Consider the following 25,780-nt stretch of genomic DNA (forward strand, 5'->3'; position numbering starts at 1 on the left):
CTTTAAACGGTAAAAGGAAAGCCTATTCTTTGTACCAGAGATTCTAGTTGTCTCCTACAAGCATACTTCTGAGTTTTTTCTAAATGAAAACAAATACAGTCAGATACTCAGATACTTTCCCTGAATTTAGAAACTTCTGAGAACACATTTACCATTCCGTATCACAAAACTTATTTTCCTGAGTGTCAATTCAAGGTTTGAAATGTGGGACCTCTAGAAATATACAACATACGTATTTACAAGATATGATATTATGAAATCATGTCATCCAGCTTAAGAAATGGCATCACATACCAACTCTGAAATATCACAACCTTCATCATGTCTAAACATGATATAGTGCTTCTTCGCTACATTCTGTCCTGTCCTCAGTTATCAGGTAGGAAAAATTTCATTCCCTTAAGACCGAAAAACAAGCACACGCTCTTTCATCTGAAAAAGTTAAAGAGAAGGAAAAAAGAGACTTCTTAATGTTTCCTAGGCAGCTCCTTTCCTCCTCTTATTGTACTGTATTTAAAAACTGTTCTTCCTGAAGTTTCGTTTTAAAGTCCTCTCTGACTCTTTTCAGCAACTCTGGCTTAAAAATGATGTCCAGTGCAGTCATTGCCAGAGCTTTGGCTGTGCGCAGAGTGTAGAACTGAGCTTCTTGTGATCCTAAAAGGTAGAGAAAATAAATTTAAAGTTAATTTATTAATTCCTCAGGTTACCTCTCAGTATCTAAACTCTCCAACTGATGACCACAATAGAGTATTTTCTGAGGCCATGTTAGAAGAACAGGAGGATAAAGAACAGCTACTAGCAGGAAGACAGAGAGAACACGTGCCCAAAACCTATGTCTCATGCTCACCTGCAGCTTCTGTGTACTGTTCAGTATGATTCAAGGCATCAGTTCCAATGTAAAAATATGGATGAATTCCAGGAATCACAAAAGTAACATTTCCAAAATCAGTAGATCCTTAGAACACACAAAGGAAGAAAATGATATTTGGTTAAATATTTCTGAATGATGAAGTTATAACTAGAATCCTGTCCTTGGAGATCTGTGGTCTGTCGGGACAGGCATAGGGGGCCAGCCTCCTGGAGAGTTGTCTGCTGGTGCTCATCCTATCCCCATTCCCATTTCCATCATGGCTGAGTTGCTCTCACAAAGGGATCCCCAGCACCCCCGCTTTTCCAACCGCAAAGCTATCCCCACTAGCACACCACTAAGAATTCTAATGGCTCCTCCTCTGTCTTGGGGCTACATACCCCTCTATCTGACTGTGAAAATTGATTTCTTGAGACTCAATTCCAGGTCCTTTCCTTTTCTCACATGGTATTCTTCCCCAGGATTTTGTTTGTATTTACTGCTTAAAATTTCTACCAATTCAGCTGGGCACGGTGGCACACTCCTTTAATCCCAGCACTTGGGAGGCAGAGGCAGAGAGATCTCTGTGAGTTCTGGGCCAGCTGAGGGTACTGGGAGACCCTGTCTCAAAAAAGATGAAAAAAAAAATATTACCAATTCAATGTAGTCTTAAGTTTCTTCTAAGCTTTGTACTTACACATCTGATTGTCAATCTGACACTTCTTTGTGGATGTCTTCAAGGTAAATCAAACTTAACAAAGCCCAAGCCAAATTTATGACCTTCTGTTCCACTCCATCTATCAACACCACCGCCCAAATACCCCAGAATCATAATGCTTTTCTCATCACCAATGCCTGGCCTTGGTCTGTGCTCTCACTGCCTCTACCTGAATTAAAGGAACAGTCTCCTAATTTGTCCAGTAGAATCTATTCTATTTGCCAATATTTTTTCAATCTTAACATGGTCTCATACCATCCACCTTTCTAACCTGATCACCTACAATCAATTGCTCTGGACATTCACCATACTCTGACCCATCACAGGACCTCCTCCATATGCTGATTTTTTTTTCAATTCCCTCCCTCCCTCCTTCCCTCCCCCCTCCTTCCCTCCCTCTCTCCACCTCCCTTACTTCTTTGGTTGAGATAAGGTCTCATTTGGCCCAGCCTGGCCTCAGACTCCTTAAGTAGCCAAGGATGATCCTGAACCTCTGACCACCCTGCTTCTATCTCCCAAACACTGGGATTACTTACAGGTACGTGCTACTTTGCCTAGTTTATGCAGCACTGGGTGTTGAATGAACCCAGGGCTTCATGGATGCTAGGCAAGCACTTTACCAACTGAGCTACATCCCCAATCTTGCTGCTCCCTTTTTACCTACTTAACTCCTTATACCCTTTCAGACACTATGTTAAGCATCATTCCCTAGGTAAGCTTTATCTCATATCCCTAGTAAGGTCAAATTTCTCCAGCCAGAGGCTCTTACAGTATTATATGATGATAATATCACTTTTCAGTTTTACCTTATAATTTATTGAATTATTTAGCTAATGCACATCCTACCAACTAGATTAGACAAGAACTAGTATTTTAAATTGTTACATCTCTTTCTTGAAACATGACTGATACTAACATTTGTTGAATAAATCATAATAAAGACAAAGCTGTATATTCATTCAATGGTTATTTACTAAAAGCTTACTAATATGTCAAACACTGTGCCAGGCAGAGTTAGACTGCACGGGAGTAAATAGTAAGGGACTGAAAGCACAACATGAAGCCAACAGCAACTAATGCCCAGAATCCCCAGTTTCCAAACAACTCTACAGGTTTCATACACATTCTCACTGACATTTTAGTTTGTATATTTGGTTGCTGAGACATGGTCTTGATCTATAGTCCAGGATGGCCTTGAGAGTGTGATCTCCTACCTCAGCTTCCTGAGCACTAAGATTATAGTTGTGCACCACTATGCCAATGCCTGGTTTTCTCATTTACATGTTAAACACTTCTTATTTTATACAGGAAGAAACCAAATCTTCTATTAAATTCGTCACAACTATAAGTTATAAGGTAAAGGTAGAGCAAGGTCTTTGATTTAGAGTGCTGCAAAACATAATGCTTCTGATAATGTTCACTAGATACTCTGTAGAGGTACATTATATTGATAAATTGTCATGTGTTGTTTGAGTTCACTGAGAAGCTGGGTCTAGAACAGGGGTTGCCCCCGACCTTATTTCAGAACTAAGTATGTTTGTCTCAAAGTGTCCTCCTAAGCCCCCTGTCTGAGGATGGGCTGGCTCCCCTAACTCTGTGACAGGGAGGGAAGAGAATAGCAAAAGCGCACGAGTGAAAACACTATGCCCCTGAGAACAGCTAAAGGTGAACCATTTCCAACAGAGGTTACTACTGTTTTTCCCATGACATGAAAGTAGAAAGAGAAGCTGCAAGTTCATCCACAGGAAGGAGAGCTCAGTAATGGAGAGAAAGCTCCACTGAGAACTCCAGCTGACCGCCTCAACTTCCTCAGTTGGTTTCTGCCTCTACCCATTGCTATTTGTTCTTTTACTTGAAAGTTATAAGAGAGTCCATATACCCTTTATCCTATGTCTCCCAATGGTCATATCTTACAAAACTGTAACACTGTATTAAACCAGAATATTGATATAATTCACTGGGCTGATCATATAGCTTGGTAAAATACTTGTGTGAAGTCCTAGGTTTGATCCCCAGCACTACATAAACCAAAGAGGGTGGTGCCTATAATCCTGATACTTGGGAGATGAAGGCAGGTCATCCTCAGTTAATAAGTTCAGGCTGGAGAGATTGTTCAGCAGTTAAGAGCACTGGCTGCTCTTGCAGAGGACCTGGGTTTGATTCCCAGTACTCACATGGCAGCTAACGACAGTCCTAACTCCAGTTCCAGGGGCTCTAATGCCCTCTTCTGACCCCTGTGAGTATTGCACAACATGGGTGCATTTACACACATGCAGGCAAAACACTCACACACATAAAATGAAAATAGAGCTGGGTGTGGTGGTGCACACCTTTAATTCTAGCACTCGGGAAGCAGAGGCAGGTCTGGTCTACACAGTGAGCTCCAGGCCAGTTGGGGCTGCAAGGAAGACCCTGTCTCAAAAAGACAAATAAATAAATAAATAAATAAATAAATAAATAAATAAATAATATTTTTTAAAAATATAACAAGTTCAAGGTCAGCCTGGGCTACATGAGACCCTGTCTCAAAAATGTGTGTACATGTACATAAGTATTTCTGATTTTGTTCAGAATTGCCCAGGTTTACTTAAAAATAGGGAAAGCCTCATAATTTGCATGTATCCTTATAAACTCTATGCTAATCTTCTCTGTATCATTCTAATTTTAGTTTATGTGTGGTGAAAACAAGCACTCTCTTTTAATCCTCCAGCTTTCCACCACCATTCTTGAAGTGTCTCTGAATTCCAGTCCTCCTTCCTAAACTCAGCTGTATCGACTTTTCTCAAGGATTTCTTTTTAAAATCCTATATTTGCATTCACTCTGTCTGTTCTCCTGTAAAGCTAACTTTCTTAAAAAAAAAAAAAAAAAAAAAAGTATCTTTCTTGGCTATTTATTGTCTCACCCGTCAGTGCAGTGGGTAGAGAAGATCTTGCTTCTGGTTCACCAGCCTTCACTATTTCCTTTCAGACCAACAGCAAATTTCTAAGTGACTCAAGGAACCACACCATACCTATTCTTTCTATAATATCTATTATTCCTCTTTCCTTTCCAGAATTCTCTACTGTCTTGGCTTTCATGACTTCCCTGTCTCCTGAGTATCTAGCTTTCTCTGACCACTGTCTCCTTACTTTGCTTATCTCCAAAATGCTTCATCTTTGTCTTCTCCTATGAATTTAGACAACCACATAAATAGCAGTGTTTTCAATCACCTCTCACATCAGCAAAATCAGATGTCTTGGGGGCCCCTGACCAACAGGCTACTGAATAGCTCCACCTAGAAATCCTAAAAGTACCTCAAACTTAACATGCTAATAATTTATTACAGCCCACATAATTCCAAAATGTTGTTTCTCTTGAAGTTCTTATTTCAGTGAATGACACTGATTTAACCCACTTTCATCACCAAATCCTCCAGGATTTACTTCATCAACACCTTCCATTATATCCATTATATTCAGGAAACACATTTCTAGCTTTCAAATGTTATTAATAATGAGTTTAAAAGAAGAAAGAATCTAAAATAACCCCAAATAAGGACTAGCACAATGACTCAGTAAGTAAAGGCACTTGATCCCTGGAATCTACATAAAAGTGGAAGGAGAACAGATTCTATAGTTATCCTCAGACCTCCATACACACACACACACACACACACACACACACACACACACACACTAATAAATACAAATTTAAAACAAGTAACATAATTCCATATAAGCCAGATGTGGTAATCCCAGCACTCAAGAGACTCAGGCAGGAGGATCACCAGTCTAGCCACACAGCAAGATCTTGTCTCAATAAATAAATCTCAAATAGGATTAAATTCTAGTATCTGCTGCTCCTTAGACTCTAAAATGTACCAGATAACTAAGTACTTAATAACCTGCTTATTAGAAGTAAACACTAGGGCTACAGTTCAGTGGCAGATACTAGCCTAGCACGCCTAAGGTTTTGAGTTTGATCCTCGGCACCATAAGGGAAAAAAAGGATTATTTTAATATTTCTAGTAGGTTGACTATTTCTAAAAACAATGATTGATAACATGACATTTTACAGTCACTGAACATTCACATCTTCTCCCTAATCATTCAGCGTGTAAGACTATCATTAAAAATATCATCAAGGTTGGGGATGTAGCTCAGTTGGTAGAGTACTTGCCTAGCATACATAAAGTCCTAAATGTGATCCCTCACACCCTATAAACCAGATATGGTAGTTTGTACCTGTAATCCCAGCACTTGGGAAGTGGGGGCAGGAGGATCAAGTCCAAGCTCATGATCAACTATACAGAGTTTGAGGACAGTCCAGGTCTCACTCCAGGTTCTGGGAGACCCTGTCTCAAAACACACACACATACACACAAACATGCAGACAAGACACCAGCAGTCCCTCCTTATCTCTAAAACCATTTAAACAAAGTTGGCATTTCTCTTCCTCAAACAGCTCAATAAGTGATAATCTAATTACCTGAAGGGCCACTCAACATTGCATCTTCTGAAATGAATTCTATCCCCAGCTTTTTCCCATTCTCCATATAAGCATTCCACAGGGTCTTATTGGGAAGAACATTGTAATAATCATGTGCTCCACTTTCAATTTCTACCTAATAAAAAATTATAAAACAAAGCTTTATGTTACACAGATCACACCAGTCAATGTCACCAAGCTCAACACTGACCACCAAGTACCATCAGTCACCTAAAAAAGGATACAAGAATAGCCCTTAGAGAATACTTTAGTGGGGCAGGATGATGGTCCTCTTCTACTGATTTAGGAGTAAGAACATGTAGAAGTTTATACATGACTAGGTAAGTGCATTTACAGTTTTTGTTTTCTTTTTTGTAAAAATATTTATTATATTTTTTATGTATATGGCTATATTGCCTGCATGTGTGTAAGAGCACCCGTGTCGTGTAATGCCCACGGAGGTCAGAAAAGGATGTTGGATTCCCCTAGAACTGGAGTTATAGATGTTGATAGCTGCCATACGGGTGCTAGGAATCAAACCTGAGTCTTCTGCAAGAGCAGCCAGTGCTCTTAACCCCTGAGCCATCTTTCCAGCACCACAGTTTTTTTTTTTTTTCAATAAGGAAAATAGCCATCAAAAAGCAGAGATCATATTTCTGCTAATTCTCGGGAACATCTAAGGTATGAACAATGGTAACCTAACCAGATCTTATAAATCAGCCTCAGGAGCCCCTTCATCTTGTTTTCAGAGACAAGTCTCTCATATTACCTTTTACCAGGAGCTCACCAAATAGGGTTGGCTGACTGGCCAGGAGCCCCAGGGATCTGCCTATCTCTGCCTCCCCAGCATTGGGATTACAACCACATCTGGCTTTTTTTTTTTTTTTTTTTTTTTTTAAGACAGGATCCCCCTGTAGCCCCTGCTGGTCTGGAACATCTATGTAGACCACAATCTATGTAGACCTCAATCTCACAAAGATTTGCCTGCCCCGAGTGCTGTAATTAAAGGCATGTGCCACCATGCCCAGCACATCTGGCTTTTTTAATGTGAGATCTGGAGATCAAACTCAGGTCCTTTGCAAGCGCTTTACTGACTGAGTCATCTCTCCAGCCCCTAAACCCTAGCTAATGGAATACTATAAACTCTGAGATATTGGGTAATGATAATATTCAAGTATGTAATCTATAAATATTTAAATTATGTATAGTTACAAGGGAGTAAGTGCTAGTTTTGTACTTGCTGCATTGAGGAAGCTTTACACTTGTACACTAAAATTTATACCTATGTTTGCACAGGGCCCAGGACCATATGTCCTTGCTCCTATACATATCCATGTATTTATCTATTCACAACAACCTAACATGAGCTTCTACATTCTTGCTTTTCCAACCATATTGCCTGTCTGAGACCTTGCTGTCCTTCATATATCTGAAAGTAGAATAATCCTTCAAAGCTCAATTCAGGTCTGCAGTCTTCCACAAAACCCTCTCCGTCTACCCTACCAACTGGGCACTAAACCCTGGGCTTTGCACTTGCTAGGCGCTATCCCAAACCCCCAAACCATCCCAATGGAGACCCAGAGATGTTAGTGTTTTGAATGACTGACAGGCACAAGAATCTTGTCTCTCTCTAAAAACAACAAAACCGAAAAAGATCTGTCTCTCCAACCAGACTGTGCAATAGTTTAGTTTTATGTATAACTCATCCCATGTTGCAACATACATGGCTCATACTTAAATGTTTCTGACTTCACAGTTCTAATCAACAGAATCTCCTAACTTCTGAGTCTATTTTAACTGCCTTCCATTCCAGGAAGCTATACAAGTATCATTTCCTAGCCAAAAACTACACCAAGTAATCCAAAATTTTAGCCACCAAAAAAAAGAAGGATAAAACTTGCAAAAGCGAGGATTCTAGCAGAGCAATATTCAAAGTACTCTAGTTACTGTGTAAGGTGACTTGTAGTATTCTCTATTGCAGACACTGAGTAAAATATATAAGAGGTAAAGGCTTTCATATTAGATATTCAGCCAACTCATTTTGCACATTCAAGCCTTCACTAGCCTGGGATGGATCCCAGCACCACCATCACCACCAATAAAAATCACCACAGGAAAAAAGAACCAAGTTGGGCTTTAATCCAACAACATACACAGCCACAGCCCCACACATAACTCGAGCAACAATTAACTCTGAAAGTTCTTACTGTGCACCCCGTAGCCACAGCTGCAGCTCTGAAGGAATCTTCTGCCTTTTTGGTCAAAACGTGAAGTTCTTTCATTGAGGGTGCACGGAAGTAATAGATTAATTCAGAATAAGAGGGAATGATATTGGGTTTTACACCACCATTTTTTATTATACCTACAAAAAGAACCAAATTACTGGAATTAAGTTTGGCGATTAATTCATTAAAAAAAAAAAGGTTTGCAGCCAGGATGAAAAAAAAATATATACACTTAATAGCTTCACTGATACACCAAAGATTTTGACACGTTGTACAACATTTCTACAGAGAAGTGATATTTCTCAGATAGCTAGGGAGAAACTGTCTATATGTACTATATTCTAGGGAATCTATATAATGTTAAGAAATCACAATTTGAGGCTGGAGACAGAGCACCTGCCTAGCACATGTGAGCTCCTGGATTTAACCCCCAGAATGAGAAGAAAAAAAGGGAGGGAAGGGTTACAGTCTAGATTATAAAGAAACAGAATTATATAACTGCAAAAACCAACATCTTAAAACTTTCTGGAGTGGGGAGTCATCTCAGTAGGCTTTATTACAGTGTGTTATTTGATTAGTTTTTGACATAAAAATTTTTAAGATAGCATGAGGTTCTACAATTACCTTCATATTTCAAGAACTCATGAATATTTTTAAAATATTTTATTTTTATTTTATGTGTGTAAGTGTATTGTCTGCATGTGTGTAAGTACACCCATGGCATGCAATGCCCATGGAGGTCAGAAGAAGGCACAGTGGATTCCCTTAAAACTGGAGTTATGGATGGCTGTTAGCTGCCATGTACGTGCTGGGAAGAGAAGCTGGGTCCTCTGCAAGAGCAGCCAGTGCTCTAACCACTGTACCATCTCTCCAGTTCCACCCTTGAATATTTTAAATAACATTTTGCTGTGGGAAAATAATTTTCATACCAATTAGAAACTAATGAAATTGCTCCTCAGCCTCTAGCTACAAACAAGCATAAAAACCAAAGCAGAACAAAGACCACTACGTACTATAAACTATCAAAACACATTTGTTTGAAATCGCACAAAATGAGTACTTATCTGTTCAAAGTAATACCTAAAAGATATAAAATCTAATTCCAGTCAGCTGTGGTCGTGCATGTCTGTGACTCTAGCACTGAGGAGGTGACAGCAAGAGGATCATGAACTCAAGGCCACCCTTGGCTGAGACTCTGTCTTAAAACAAGCAAACAAACAAAACTAATTCCATATGATTCAAATTAACATTTTTCTACTTGTATCCTTTTAAAGAAATTACGGTAAGCAGCAAGCTAGCTCAGGCCTATAGTCCTAGCACTCAGGAGGCTGAGGCAAAAGAATGCTTGAATTCAAAGATAACCTGACCACAGACTGAGACCCAATCTCAAACCACCTCCTACCCTCACCAGAAAAGAAACTAAGGCGGGAAACTGGCAAAAGTACAATTATGAATTAATTTTAATCTATAGCAAAATCAGGTTAAGAATACAGATTAAAGCACAATTTCCTAGATCATAAGGAAACAGACTATTTTTAAAAAAATTATAGCCAGGTGTGGTGGTTCATGCTTGTAATCCTAGATTAGGGCAGGAGGGAATTTGTACCCTGAAGATAGTACTTTGCTACTATATTTATATTATAGTAATACACATAAATTTTAAAGGTAGTACTAGTCCTGGAGTAAATAAAACTAATAATAACACTTTCTTCTGAGACAGGGTTTCAGGTATCCCAGTTGACCTCAGACTTACATGTGGCTGAGAATGACCATGAACTTCTGATTCCAAGGGCTAGAATCACAGGTGTGTGACACCATGCCCGGTTTTATGCAGTGCTAGGGACTGAACCCCAAGTAATTGTGCATGCCAGGCAAATACTCTACCAACTGAGCTACATCCTCAGCTCCCAAATTTATTTAAAAAATCAAATATTAAGTAATTATACTGCACTGAAATATACTAAGCATCATCTATTATACAAATATTTGACATTCATACCATGTACTCTCCAGGTTGGTTTCATCTGCTGTCTTAACAGAGAGAGGTTGTTATAAGCAAGAACTGCAGCATCTAAGGCATTGACTCCTTCCCAGGGATAAGCGGCAGCATGAGATGCCTTTCCATAGTACTTCACAGTCACACTGGGAAATCAAAAAGCATCGGAAGTTACTTTATCCAGTATCACTAAAATAAGAAAGTCCTATTAGCTAGAAAATTAATTTACAATGCTGGAATTAAAAAATATTTTTAAATTATGTGTATGTGTATGTCATGAATGGATTTGTGCAGGTGAGTCATGTGCCCAGAGGTGGTCAGAAGGGCATTGGATCCTTGAAGCTGGAGTTACAGGCAATTATGAGCTGCCTGACATGGGTGCTGGGAACTAAACCTGGATCCATGACAAGAGCAGTATGCACTCATAATTGCCTGTAACTCAGCTGAGCCATCTCTCTAGCTCCAAAGCTGGAATGATTTGAAAAATCATCTGTCGTGATCACTGTAGGCCGGAGATGTAGTTCAGTGGTAGAGTGCCTGCTCAGTAAGTGGAAGGCTCTGAGCTCCATTTCTAGTACAGTGGGGAAAAAAATCCCACTAAAGAGAAAGTAGACTCTGCTCACTCAACCTCTTGCAGATTAAATTAGTAGACAACTCAAGCAAATACACAACACCGTATTAGGTGCAGGAATCACAAAAGTTTCTGCCCCCTTTATGCTATACAGTGATAGCTCTGTATCAAAAGTCCAAAAAAAGGCTCAGATAATTCTCTTGGGGTGGGGAGGTGGGAGAGTCAAGGAAAAAAAAAGGAAGTAACATTAGGGCAATGTTTGAAAATCAAATTATACTCACAATGTTACCATAGGACAACCTAGCATTATTAGTTGATTCTGACCAAAATTTCTTTAATGTTACAAAATAGTTATTATCAGTAATATTTTTTAATTTTTAAGAATTATTGGGACTTAAGAGATGACCCAGCAGTTAAGAGCATTTGCTACTCTTTCAGAGGACCTGGGTTTGATTCCCAGCATCCACATAGCAGCTTACAATCACTTGTAACTCCAGTTCCAGGGGTTCTGACACCCTCTTCTGGCCTCTGATGGCACCTGCAAGCATGTGGTACATACAAACTCATGCAGGCAAACATACACATGTAAATTTAAAAATTAAATCTTAAAAAAATTACAAATTATTGTTACTCTCTTGTCAAGGGCTTGGTGAGATGGCTCAGCAGATGACCTGAGTTTGATCTGTGGGGCCCAGAGTAGAAGATGACAACTGACTTCCATAAGTTGTCCTCTGACCACCATACTTGTGCCATGGTACACACATATGTATTTATACACACACACACACTAAATTGAAATGTAATTTTAGAAAAAGTTGTGAAATTCTCAGACCATATTAAATACTGATGAAGCTCCGTGACTGACTCATTCAGGTCACATTGTAAACCTAACTGACTAATTAGTAGAGAAGGAGTAAAGCTTACAGTATTTTTTGAATGATTCCAAACATTTCTTTAGCACAGCAAAAATAAGAAAAAGCACCAAATACATCTGAGATTTTAGTATGTACATTTCTTTGACATATATTGTCTATTACCATGACACTAGCATTTCATCAAAACTAGTAATGGGAAAGGAAACCCACTGGGAAAGACTTTACCATGTCTTCCAGGTTCGAATCTACAGACAACTGAAGGATAGCAAACTACAGGAAAAGAAATGTTAATGGTTCTTTATATCAATTATTAGCATTTTGGCCTCAAAAAGCCCATTTTTTTGGTTTAAAATACCACTTTAAGTGATATGTAATTTTTAAAGACAAACTGTTAAATTAAAAGGAAAAAAAAGGGGGAGTTGGGGTTGGGATAGATGGCTCAGTGGATAAGCACTTACTAAGCAAGCCTGACATCTGAGCTTGATCCCTAGAACCTATGTAAAGATGGAAGAAGAGAACCAACTCCACAAAACTGTTCTCTGATCTCTACAGGTGTGTTATGGCACACATGCCCTCCCCATTGTATCTACACACACTAATAATACATAACATTAAACAGTATATCTGGGCAGAGTGGTGCATGCCTTTTAATCCCAGCACCTGGGAGGGAGAGGCAAGCCAATTTCTGTGAGTTTGAGGCCAAAATGGTCTACAAAGTGAGTACCAAGTCAGTCAGGCCTACACAGTAAGATTTTTTTGTCTCAAAACACACACACACACACACACACACACACACACACACACACGGATTGGGGGGACAGAACTGGGGATGTAGGTTGCCTGGTGAAATGCTAGCCTAGCATGCAAGAAGGCCTGGGTTCAACTCCAGCACCACATAAAACCAGGTATAGTGCCATCCACCTATAATTCCAGCACTGGGAAGGCAAGAGCATCCAAAGTTCAAGGTCCTTCTTACCTAGCTATTAAATCTGAGGCTATCCTGGGCTACATGAGACTGTCTCAAAAGAACCAACAAATGAAAAAGCAAAGTTGGGCTGGCTAAGTCAATTGGTAGAGGGCTTATCTAGCATGCCTGTAGTCTGAGTTCATGGGAGAGGACTTTGTTTAGCATGCCTCCAGTCTGAGTTCCCAGCACCACATAAACCGGACATGGAGGTGCACACTTGGAATCCCGGCACTGGGAAAATGGAGGCAGGAGGATCAGTAGTTCAAGCCTGCTCTTAGCTACATGGTAAGTTTTAGGCAAGTCTGGGCTACCAGACCTTGTCTCAAAAAACTGGGGAAAAATTGCCTAGGGCCCAATCAACAGATGCTGAGGGAGGCAGAGTTAGTTTTCTCCAGGGCTAGTTCCCCAAGAAGTTATCTAATCCCAAGTGGGCAGCCCTAAACACAGGTACAGAGAAGCACAACTAAATGGATTCAGATTTTATATCTATTACTCAATATAACTACATTAATAATAATTAATTGCTAAAATATAAATATAGTATTGTGACTATTAATAATGTAGAGTGATATGTATGTATATGTGTAAGAGTATTAATAAATGTACTATGTGTATGTAATATTAAAAGCAACAACAACAAAGTGCCTAGGGCACTAATCCTAATAGACCGGAAAACCTGCCTACAGCTTGGAGGCCTCGTCTATCCAGAAGCATTAGCAGAAACTGCTAATCTTAATATCTTCCCGAAGTGCACAGATATAATCATACCCCCCCAACACATACCAAAGTGAGGTCTTTCTACTCACAAAGTACCAATTCCCAGTGACAGGAATAAAGATATCACAATAGTCAGAATGGTCACTCTGAAAACAAGGTCTGGTGAGGCAGAGAGGTAAAATTCTTGAGTGCACCTGCTCTGCAGGTATGGTTCTGTTATGGTTCCCTACTGTTCCAGCTACTGCAGAAAACAGCCAAAGCAGCCAAGCACTGCTGGTGACTGGACCAATAACCAGACCACAAAGTGGCCCACGCTGGCCTCAAACTCAAAATCCTCCTGCCTCAACCTCCTGGACAGTGGGATTAAAGTTGTGCACCACCAGGTTCAGTTCAATTTACTTTTTAAACACATAAATGCAGAGTTTTAGTCTCGGTCTTAGTTTTTTTTCTAAAATTATTTGTGTGTGTGATGGGAGAGTATGTGTGTGCCAAGGTACACCTGTGGAGGTCAAAGGACAATGCTGTGGAGTCATTTCTCACTGGGTTCTAGGGATCAAACTCAGGTGACCAGGTTCACATGGCAAGTGCCTTTACCCACTGTATTAGTTACTTTTCTGTTGCTGTGATAGAAACACCATGACCAAGGAAACTTATAAAGGGAAGAATTTATTTAGCTCACAGTTCCAAAGGGGCAAAAGTCCATCATGATGGGGAGGCCTGGCGGCAGAGGTGGCTGGATAAGAGTAGAAGCTAAGTTCTAACATCTTCAAGCAGGCATGGGGAAGCAGAGGTTGACTGGCGATCTGGCTGTTTAAGAACTCTCTAAGCCCACCCCCAGTGACATCTTTCCTCCAGCATGGCTATTCCTTCTAAGACCTGCAAAAATAGTGCCACCAACTGGGGACCAAATGTCCAAATACTTGGAACCTATGGGGGACATTCTCATTCAAATCATCACACTCACTGAGCCATCTCACTGGCCCTAGTCTCTGATGTAGACATAACAGTTCTCTACAGTCTGTTGTCCACTAAGAAGTCATCTTCAACTTGATTACTCACTCATGCTCAGCCACATCCAGTAGATAAGCAGCATCCTCTTGGGATGGATGGGCCATAAAAACAACATCAAGGTTTTTAAAAGCACCTGCTTCAATTAGATCAATTTTGCCACCACCATCTTCTTCTGCAGGGGTTCCCAAGACAATTACCTACAAGGAAATACTATGTCAGAGCACAACAACGCAAACTCCTACCAGGAAAGTATTTATTAGGTTTCCTTTCTTTTAAAATCAACTTATTTTTATTTTATGTGTATGAGTGTTTTGCCTGCATGTATGTATGTGAACCCATGCATATAAGGCCCATAGAGGCCAGAAGAGGGTGTTGGATACCCTGGAAATGGAGTCAGGGACAGTTATTAGCCACCACATGGGTTCTACAAACTGAATCCAGGTCCTCTGTAAGAGTAGCCACTGCTCTTAACTACATTGAGCCATCTCTCCAGACCCTTTAGTCGGGGCTTCTTGCTTATGCTTAAGTCCACAGAGAGGTCATGTTCTGACACTTAGACAGTGGGAATAAATATAGGGGGCAAAAATCACAAATTTTAATTTACATTGTTATACTGATCTGGTACAAAATATGTGCTAGGGGTCCTATAGTAAAAATTTTCCTCAACTTTATATAAGTACTGGCAAAGATGAAAAAAACAGAATTCTACTTTCTTAGTTCTTCAAAATTTGCTAGGACTTATCTGTTAAAGCGTCTTTGTGACTAAGCCTGTTAGTATATGCATATAATTATGTATATGATTATTCATAAGCAATTTACTGGTAAGCAACTTGCAAGTGACTTGTCTGTTACCCTCACAACAACCCTGTGAGGTAGGTGAGTGATTTACATCATCATTTCAAGAAGGCTGGTTTTAATAGACTGAAGTGACTTTCCCAGTCACAGAGCAAGACTTCAGACAGAGTTGGGATTATCTTAAGATAGCTGTCCTGGCTTTCAGGTCAGAACTCTGACCTCACTGAGTGACCTGTTTACAAAGTCTTAACTCATTATCCTTCACCGAAGTGCATTAAACAAATCTTAATACCATGGTTAGAAACCGCCAACTATTACACAAACTTACTAATTCGATTCCACCAGTTCAACCAGGCAGATTTATTGGTCACCAAATACCTAATTAAACAAAAGAGAACTTTACAGAATAAACATTTTACTTGATATTGAAGCTTAACTTCTTCAAGCAATTTTAAAATGCAAAGACAAATAAGCCACAAGCAACGAATACAGTTTCAAGATCAGGTATAAGAACACAATGAAACAAGCTGAAAGGCTTGCTAAGGGAATCCACTTAAACGCCATTTTCAGACAGGACAGATAACACTATTGAGAACTGTCACTTGAAATTCGAAGTTGGTTTATTTCTCAAAGCCCGACTTAAAAAAAAAAAGTTATAAAGCACCCAAACTCTTAAACTGAGCTGCTCTTTGGTCTGACTGACTTAGCCTAATGGGGCTCTTGATGACTGCTGGGAACATTTTTATCTCTCCAGGGTCTCATACCCCCACCTCCCCAAAGTAAAAATCGATCCAAATGCAAAAGCAAAGCCCCAGAGACAGAAAAGGGAAAGTAGCTAAAAAGAAAATGCCACAAAAATTGAAACTGTTAAAATAAAAGGCTTGTTCACATGAGGGTGGGTTGAAGCATATTAAAACCTTCCCCTGAACCTGAGCGATGGCTGACTCTCAGCTCCCACAGTGAAGAATTATCTGAAAATGTAGAGCAACAAGCTTACACTTGCCTAAGACAAACACATTGCAGGACAGTCTCCGGCTTAAAAGCATCGAAATACTTCTTTAAATTGTGAAGACTTAATTATGAACCCATCTATAGAGTAAAGCTTTGTTCGCCTTGTCGTTGTTTCTAGTCTGGTAGACACTTGGTGATTCTAACGATTGAAATTTACTGTCCAAACACGAATTACTGAGATCAGAACAGCTCCTCGATTACTACAAATGGGGAGGGGGGGAGAGGCAGTAAAGCGGGTCTGTAGGTTTTCCTACAAAAATCAGTTTCTCCAGAGATCACACAACCTTGTCAGCAAGTTGCAGCTGTCAGGTAACCAAAAATAACTCGGGATCTCCCCAGGGGAGAGCTGTTTACAAACCCCGCCCGGGCAGCGTCCCTCCCGGAGGTCCCGGGCTCACCTTCACGGGCGGCGGCCCCGGGACGCTCTCGAGCGCCGCCCGCAGGCCCAGCGCGGCGGCCGCCCCGACCTCGGCAATGAGGTTGTGGCCACAGGCGTGGCCGAGGTCGGGCAGCGCGTCGTACTCGCAAAGAAAGCCCAGCTGCAGCGCGCGCGGCTCGGCCGCGGCCCCAGGCGGCGCCCACTCTGCGCGGAAGGCTGTGGGCAGCCCGTAGTGAGGCTGCACGGCCCACGAGGAGGCAGGCGGCTCGCGCTCGAAGAAGCGCGTGAGCACGCCGTGCGCGCGGTACTCCTCGTAGGCCAGCTCGGGCTCGCTCCAGATGGCGCGGCTTAGCGCGCCCAGGCGCTCGGCCGCCTGGTCGATGCGCTCCGCCGCGCGCCGCTTCAGCATCTCCAGATCGGGAATGTCGCTAGCACCGGGCTCGGCGGGCTTCTCCTCCCGGAGCTCCATGGCGTGGGGGTCGTGGGAGGTCGTCGAAAGACCGAGACCTGAGGTGACCTGCATTCGCCCGCCACACAGCCCACTGCGCCTGCGCGCGACCGGGCTCGGCGTTCCCACGGAGCTCCGCCCTGAGGCGGGGTGCTGGATTGGGTGTCAGCTCTTAATGGAAAAGGAACATGGGACAAATTTCATTTTAAATTTTAATTGATCCTGAGACTAAGTAACATATGTACAGCTAATGTTCGCATCATAATGATTTTAAGTTATCCAATAAAGAAATTCAAGAAGTCATACTTTTGTTTTCCTCCAGAGTGATCCAAAGTCCAAAAATTGCCATTGCTGTTATATCTAATAATAACATTGTGGAGGTTTATATTCTCAGGTTTTCCACATTAAAAGCTTCATCTTACTGGGCATCTCTTTTCTTAATTTGTCACAACTACTTTAAATAGGATATAATATATTCATGTAAAAAGTCAAATGTACCTTTGAAAATTAACTACAGGAACTGTCGCCTTCTAGCTTGGCTAGTTTATATGCTGGCAATGCCAGAGCTTATGTCACATTCTAATTTGAAAACACTGCCTTAGCTAACATCCTAATTGAAACTCAGCAAAGACTGATACTAAATTCCTGGATCCCTCACTTTTCTTAATAAACTGTACTTCTGACAGAAATCCTCCCTGCATCTATGAGACTTATTATTTAGCTCAATGAGTTGGCTGAAAGCCAAGGTAACATTAGAATAACAACAGGTGTTCATTCCCAGAGCATTTCCTCTGTACCAGGCCATCTTCCAAGTGCTTTACATGCATTAACACACTTAATCCTCATCCCAGCCTATGAGGCTGTTAATGTGATTATTCATCTTTACAGATAAGTGTCCAAGATTACACAGCTAGTAAGTAATGGGCACAGTGTCATCCACACAAACTGAAAGACAGTGTGTTTAGCGTTTGCTTCACTGCTTGTGTAAACAGACATCCGAATTCATCAACGAGTCTAGTCACAAATCACTTACCTTGAATGAATTTTACAGCAGCAGCTCTGCTGAAGTCAGCAGACTCCATGTTTGTTCCCATCAGGCAGCAATAAACAGCTACAGAAACTCTCGCAGCTACAGAAACTCTCGCATATAAGCTCTGAATGTAAGCAAGAGTTTCTGTAGCTGTTTATTTACATTGTTACAAATTAACAAAGTTGTCACAGGAGGTGATAGAAAGATAGCTTAATCCTGGGTTCTTCTTCCTGAGGGAATATGCCCACACATGCATATATGTGTGCTACTGCTGGCACCATAGATTTTTCGCTCATAGTAATTTGCATCCTTGAATCCATTTATTTAATAAATTTGATAATTTGTCGAATGTGTATCTTCTCTCCAGCCTTTATACTTTTTCCACTTCATCCCTTAGCCCCTAATGCCATGTATCATATATCCTTCTTCTCTGACAGTACAGGAATGACCTTTCTGGGACACTAGAAATAAGCCTGTAACACACAATTAAGAAAACACTGTGGGGGGTTGGAGAGATGGTTCAGCAGTTAAGAGCACTGACTGCTCTTGCAGAGGACCCAAGTTCGATTCCTAGCACCCACATGGCAGCTATGAACCATCCTTAACTCCAGTTTCAGAGACATCTGATGCCCTCTTCTGACCTCTGCAGCACTGCATGACATGAGGCAATACACTCATACACATAAAATAAAAATAATAAATTTTAAAAAATCACTGTGGGCTGAGGCATTTGAAGAGCTGACTGCCACATAGCAGAAAACAGAAAATTAAAGGAGTAGATTGTCAGAAAGCTGAATTTTGATTGAGGGTAAAGGGAATGACAACTTTGCTTAGGAAATGACAACTTCACCCAGATAATCCAACTATTGGTTGCTGCTAACAAGGGAGAAGGAAATGAGAATTTTGTTTAGGACTAATCGATAACACATTTTAAGAACACATGTCTGACTGTGTTCTCTGTCAATGTAGTAACAAGAGCTAGGGATCTTATCATGCTGTAGCCCCAGTTGGCCTGGAATTTGCTATGTACACCAGGCTTTATCTTGAGATCCACCTACCTTTGCCTCCTTAGTTCAGGGATCAAAGACATGCTATGCCATCATACCTGGCAAGAAATCTTATCTAAAACTGAGATGGGGTCTGAGAACAGGGAACAGTCACGAGAGTGTGGCAGCCTGAATTCAACCTGCCTCAGCCCAAGGTTGAGAGACAGTCCCACCAAACTGATGTGGCCAGCAGTTGTACTGAATGCCTGCAAACTAAAAAGTACAGGCAAGAGGAGGTGAGACACAGGCTGTGAAGGACTCAGGAAAGGTAGAACAGAACTCCTCAAATTAAATAGTTGTGGAGCTTTGTAGCCCTGAGTCTGAGGCTTGATAGATCAACCTCTGGAACTACCTGTCTTCCATGAGATTTACTAATAGTTCAGGAACTCGACAAAGGACCACTCAACATCCGTAGCTGTATTCCTCCAGCAGGGCCATTAGGCTTAGTGGGTTTTGAAGGTCTGAAGACAAGTCCAAGTACACAGATCTCAGAGTTCTATATCATGTCACAGAGATGCTTGTACATCCATGTTCATTGCTGTCATATTAACAATGGCCACTGGGCAGGTTGGTGCACGCCTTTAATTCCAGCATTTGGGAAACAGAGGCAGGTGGATCTCTGTGAGTTCCAGGGCAGCTGGGACAAAACAACAACAACAACAACAACAACAACAACAACAAAAACCAGATGGCTAGGAAATGGAATCAGCTTAAATGAGCAAATAATGAAAATGAAAATGTGGTAACATACACATAATGGCATTTTATTCAGCCACAAAGATAAATGAATTGTGAATTTTGCAGGCAAGTGAGTAGAACTGGAAAATATTATATTGATTGAGGTGACCCAGGCTCAGAAAGAAAAACGTCCCATATTCTCACACACACCTTACCTTCTAATTTTCCATGCATGCATATCTATGGGGGAGGGGGGGAGGTGTGCCAGAGAACAAGGAAGGGGCTCATGAATGGGGAATAATTACATTTATCAGAAAGTCACCCTATAATTAAGTCTCAGTAAATACTAGCTATGTTATAATAAAAACCTAAAAAAATCATGACTGATTAGATTAGCATCTAATAATTTATGATATATTTTAAATTCCTGATTATGTTCTGTTAAGGAATTGATACTCAGATTTACTTCCATATGTATGTCCTCTTCTGATTAGTAACAATGCTGAAAACGATATCATATTCTGGTTTTACACATTATACTTTTAACAATTTCCACTGAGTTTCATTTTTATTTTTATTTTGATGCTTTTCATTTTTCATTAGTTGATATCATAATTTTAAATCTTCTAATAATTTTTTTAAAATTCTACAATGGTTAAAATTCCAGAAGAACATCTCAAAGTTTATTAAGAAAAATAATCAGTGACATTTAAAGTGAATACAAACAAGCAAATGAATAAAGTAAGGAAATCATTTCCAGACCTAGACAGGAAAGCCAGCATCATAGAGAAGTCAGCAAAACATATGAGAAAATCAGCAATATGAATGGAACAGGAAGCAAAATGAAGGAGATTATCAGCAAGGAAACTGGAGAGAGAGAGAGAGATGTTGGAAATGAAAAACTTAATAAATCAAGTAAAAAATACAGTAGGAAGCATCTTGACCAAGCAGAAGAAAGAAGATCAGGGATGGGGGACAAGACCAAGGAAATACCAGATAGAAATCTCAACAAAAGCTGGGCGTGGTGGCACGTGCCCATAATTCCAGCACTCAGGAGGCAGAGGCAGGCAGATCTCTATGAGTTTGAGGCCAGCCTGGTCTACATAGTGAGTTCCAGGCCAGGTGGGGCCACAGGTAGGCCCTGTCTCAGAAAGGCCAAAAAAGAAATACCAACACAGAAAAAAAATGAACAAACATAACAACGTCAAAAAGACCTGGGATATGATTAAGAGACCAAATCTAGGGGCTGGAAAGATGGCTCAGCAGTTAAGAGCACTGGCTGTTTTTGTAGACCTGAATTCGAATTCCACCACTCACATGAAGGCTACCAACCATCTGTAACTCCAGTTCCAAGGGATCTGACACCCTCTTCTGCTCTCCTCAGGCACTACACAACATCAATGCACTTACACATATGTAGGCATAACACTCATACACATAAAATAAAAATAAATAAATTTAAAAAATTTTTAAAGAGACCAAATATAAGACTCCATAGAGAAGAAGAAGGAACTGAAATAACTAACCGGGCAGGGGGCGGGGGGCTCTCTTGCTTCCTGTGCCTGCCTGAAGATGTTAGCTTCCACTCCTCCTCCAGCCACTTCTGCCACCATGCTTCCTGGCCTTGATGAACACTTACTTGCCCCTTGGACCAGACAGGAATGTGATGTCTCCAGAGTGACAGACAACCTTGATTGGATCATGAGACAAAAGGTGGCCTCCTTGACAGGAAGTCCTGTGTCAGTGCCAGGAACTACTGTCCCCTGATCTTCAGGCTTGGCTGTTTTCAACCACTGCTTTGCAAGAAGCTCTTCTGTCTAAGAATTCATCCCTTTTTCTGACTTTGTCACGGCAAGAGTTGAATGACTTCAATGAGAAGCAGACCGGGGAAGAACTTTTGCTTTCTTTAGACAGTCACTGAGGGCTTTCAATGCAACTGACCTTCTTTCAGGGGGAGAAATGCTTGTGAAGAATGGGAACAGTCCTTACCTACTGCCCACCCAGCCCTGGTAGAGCCAAGAAGGTCTTAGGGCTTTGTGTGGAGAATACCCATAGCACAGGACAGCTTTTTCAGTTACTAACAGAAAACTCAGCATTCCCTAAATATATCAGGGAAGACTGGGAAGACTGGAGGCAATATCTATGAAGGCCCCTAAGAGGAACAGTCACTATATGCTGGCCAGCCAAGTCTCAGAGAAGAAGCTCACAGGGGTACTCTGGAGCCACACTGCCTAGCCAGGAACAGAACCCAACTGTACCTCCATGAGTTGGCTGACTCTAGTGTTATTAACCAGTTGATGCTGTGGCAATTATGGAAAAACTCATGTATTCCTGAAGCCTTCAGATAGCATGGCCTTAGAAAAAAGAAGGGCTGAACTCCTCTTCCTGGAGGAGGAATTGTTGACCCTGGAAAGGTCTCGAGCAGTCAGAACAGAAGGAGTGGTCCTTCTGTGCCTGGAGAGAGGGTATTGGAAGAAGGGAGCCAGGAAAGGCCCAGGGTCGAGCCCCAGGTGCTTTTCCTGGTTTCAATGCTGGACTGACACACTGGAAAGCCAGGTATATTAAAAAATGCCAGCTGAAAATATCTGACAGCTAAGTTTTCAGAAACTCTAAGGCAATAAGACTTTCTATTATTATTTCTAAAGCAGAATTAGAAAATGCTGAGCTCATTTATTGTATGGGTACCCCGCATATGCAGGCTGTAGTATGTGGAGCAGGACAGAGGCTCAAGTCAAGGGATAGATGCCCTGTCTATCAGAAATGGCGACTTCCCATGGTGAGAAGGCCATGGCCAGCTGACTCTACCTGAGAAGGATTTGATTTGGAAAACTTCTCTTTGGGGGCTCAGCTGGCTCAGACTTTGGATGACAGGATGTGTGAATTTCCAAATGCTGCTCAACTCAACATGGCTAACATTAAGATATCTCCTGCTGGGAATGAAATAATGAAGATACAGGTCACCAAAGCTGCAGTGGTGTCAGCATCACTCCCAAAACATACCAGGCACAGACCTTTACTAACCAGCCTCCTGCCACCATTGGCACAGGTATGCACAGGCAGAGAATAGACAAAGAAAGAGGTTCCTCCTCAGGAAGCTCAACCCATCCAGGCCCAGAAGGGGAAAAGGCTATGGGTTATAGACAATGCATAAAATAGTGACAACCCCTGATCCAACTGGATGCCAACAAAAGACTTTTGTTACTTTATTTTTTTTATAATTTATACATGAGTACTATATTATCATTTGCAACCCCCTAAGCCATCTCGTGTCCTCCCACACTCCCTCTCAAAATCATGACCCCTTATTCTCTATTTTTAAATACACACACACACACACACACACACACACACACACACACATATATATATATATATATACATCCTACTAGGTTCACTTGGTGTTACTTGTATGTTAATGTGTTTAGGGTTGAGTTTTGGGATTAGATAACCTATCAGGGAGCTCAATCATCCTTGAACAAAACTGGTTCTCCACCTCCCATCAGCCATTGATTACCTGTAGTTCTCCATCTAGAGATGGGGCCTTATAAAATTTCCCCCATCCTCCTGGACACATCAACTGGTGGTGTCATTATGCAGGTCTCGTTTTGGCAACCATATTGTTGAGATTTCACGTGTGCTGCATTCCTGTCATGTCTAGAAGACAGCATCTTGCAGCCGATGTCCTGTTCCTCTGGCTCTTACTCTCTAGCCAAAAAATAAGCTTAAAGCCAGAAATGGCTAATAGGATGATTCAACTGAGTAAAAAAAAAAAAAAAAACACTAAAGGGTGATGGCTCAGTGGTAGCACTTGCTGCCCCAAGCCTGATGACCCAAGTTTGATATTCAGGACCCACATGGTAGAAAGAAAGAACTAACTCCCAGAAGTAGTATTCTGACTGCCCCCCACCCCACACACATGAAAAAGCAAATTTGAAAAACTTAAATATATAGCATATTTAGTCAATGAAATTATAGCAGAAGAGTTTCTGGATCTAGAGAAAGAATTGTTTCCAAGTGGCCTTCAGAACCCTAAACAGACATGACCAAAGAAGAATCTCTCTGTGGCATACTATAATCAAGATAACAAAAATATTAGGCCGGGTTTGGTGGTATATGCCTTTAATCTCAGCACTTGGGAGGAAGAAGGAGGCAAATCTCTATGAGTTTAAGGCTAGCCTGGTCTTCATAGCCAGTTCTAGGCCAGCTGGTGTTACAGGGAGACCCTGTTTCAAAAAGACAAGAAAAAGAGTAAGAAATATCAAAAATACAAAGCAAAGATGCATCATCAGTATAGGGAGTGCTCTGGGCCCCAGGCGTGGTGTGCGCGGGTATCTCGGGATCCCTGCCACACTTGGTGAGTCACGGCATGGCTCTGGCCACAGGCGTCTCTGGCGGCGGCAGACCCGCCGCCTTTTCCCGCAGGCTCGGGTCCCATGTCTCTGTCCGCGCGTCTCTGGTGCTGACAGCCTTTCTACTACTGGAGCGTTGTCCAGCCGAATCCTGTCCCTATTTCACCCGTGTACTTTCCTCAGGATGCGAGGTCCACTGGCCACTGAACCCCACGGGAAGAGTACTAGGACAGCGAAAGCTAGGATGTCCGCAAGTCGATAACGAGGGAGTGCACCCCCCGGAGAGGCTAGGTGGCCAGTAGTAAGGCACAGGACTCAAGACTCGGCTTAGTCTGTGTTACAGCTTTATTTAGTGTCTCTGCTCTCAGTAATTCAGCAACTCTGCGACCCAGCTCTCTCTCTATTAAGAGAAAACTAGGATACTTATACCATGGGGATAGTGGTAAAAGCTTTGGCCGTTAGATGCTTTGGGCACATATCCAAGCTGCATGAGCTGTCTGGTGTGAATTGGCTTACAACTTTGCATAACAGAGGTCTCCAACATCTCCCTCTCTTTGATTTAAATATGAAGAAGTGTCATCGCCAGCCCTAAGGGCCAACTCAATTCATCTCGGGAGAATCCAAAGTTTGATAATTGACTATGACCTGTTTCCTGTAGTGATTTTTAGCAAATGGCAGTAACTGTCAGCAGAGAAATCTTAAAAAACAGTGAGCAAGCACAATATACAGTATCATCAGAGGGCAATAAGGGATAGGAGCCATGCAAAACAAGGGATTGCTAAGCCAAATAGATTACACAGTTTTGAGAGTGTTAACATTGGTTTCTAACAACATTTGATTCAGTACAAAGAAACAGTATCTTTCTTCCCAATATCATATAGTCCCCATGTCCAGTAGTTATTAAGTCCAATGTTCTTTTATTGTGAAGCACAGTTCTGGTGACAGAGTTCATTTGCTGTTGGAGAAACTTCAGGCTGTCAGTCACTGATGTCACAGCTTGTCGTAGTCTGTTGCCATAGCAACACCTCCAGCATAGAGTGTCAGTTCGGTCTCTGCCAGTGGGGGGGGCGGGGGGGATCTTCTCTCTGCTAACAGCTGTGTGGGAGAAAAAGCTTCTCACACCTGAAATGTAATAGGTAGCCAGGTGTTTGAATCCACTTAGATGAAAGTCAGTGAAATCTTTTTGTGTTCCTGGGTAGAGAAGGGTGGTAGCTGGTACTGCTGTCAGAAAAAATCTATTACTGGATGCACAAAAGAAACAGTTAGGCATTGGGGTAGGTGGGAAGAAAGTTAAACTTGTTTCAGGACATAGTATCTGGTCCTCTGTCTTTCCTGTAAAATGACATTGTAAATTAGCACAGACTTGGCTGCAGCTGTAAGCTGTTGAGAGACATGAAGGTTAGCTGTGGGGTACCTAGAGAATACATCTGAGAAGAATTTGTTATTACTTCAGCGATTGTCCCATGGATCTGATTTTTTCCTAGAAAAATAAAATCTCTAGAACATGGTATTAGGGAGAGTGGGGGCTGTCTGAAGTGTTGGTGCTGAGCAGGGGAAAGACTGCCATGAGAATGACAGAAAAGGGGGCTCCAGGGGGACATCTGTGGCGTGCAGCTTCCACTAGGTCATGGATTTCTCTCCACGTGATC

The 25,780-nt window shown here is 41.5% G+C and overlaps 1 protein-coding gene and 1 non-coding gene across 2 annotated transcripts; both read right to left on the reverse strand.

Annotated features, from left to right (window-relative positions):
• Window positions 1-6: 6 nt before the first annotated feature.
• Pm20d2 (peptidase M20 domain containing 2) lies at window positions 7-17,199 on the reverse strand. Its single transcript, XM_008831836.3, has 7 exons — window positions 16,600-17,199; window positions 14,444-14,592; window positions 10,258-10,400; window positions 8,241-8,395; window positions 6,034-6,169; window positions 848-955; window positions 7-654 (listed from the first exon to the last, which is right to left on the reverse strand). Exons 1-7 carry the CDS (start codon window positions 17,101-17,103, stop codon window positions 500-502), a joined length of 1,350 nt encoding a protein of 449 aa, XP_008830058.1. The 5' UTR covers window positions 17,104-17,199; the 3' UTR covers window positions 7-499.
• On the reverse strand, window positions 4,155-4,257 carry LOC115070157. The gene has a single exon (XR_003849357.1). It is a non-coding gene; the product is annotated as a U6 spliceosomal RNA (small nuclear RNA).
• Window positions 17,200-25,780: the final 8,581 nt, after the last annotated feature.

This window comes from Nannospalax galili, unplaced genomic scaffold (assembly GCF_000622305.1).
Source record: "Nannospalax galili isolate Female #2095 unplaced genomic scaffold, S.galili_v1.0 scaffold375, whole genome shotgun sequence".
In the NCBI taxonomy this organism is placed as follows: Eukaryota; Metazoa; Chordata; class Mammalia; order Rodentia; family Spalacidae; genus Nannospalax; species Nannospalax galili.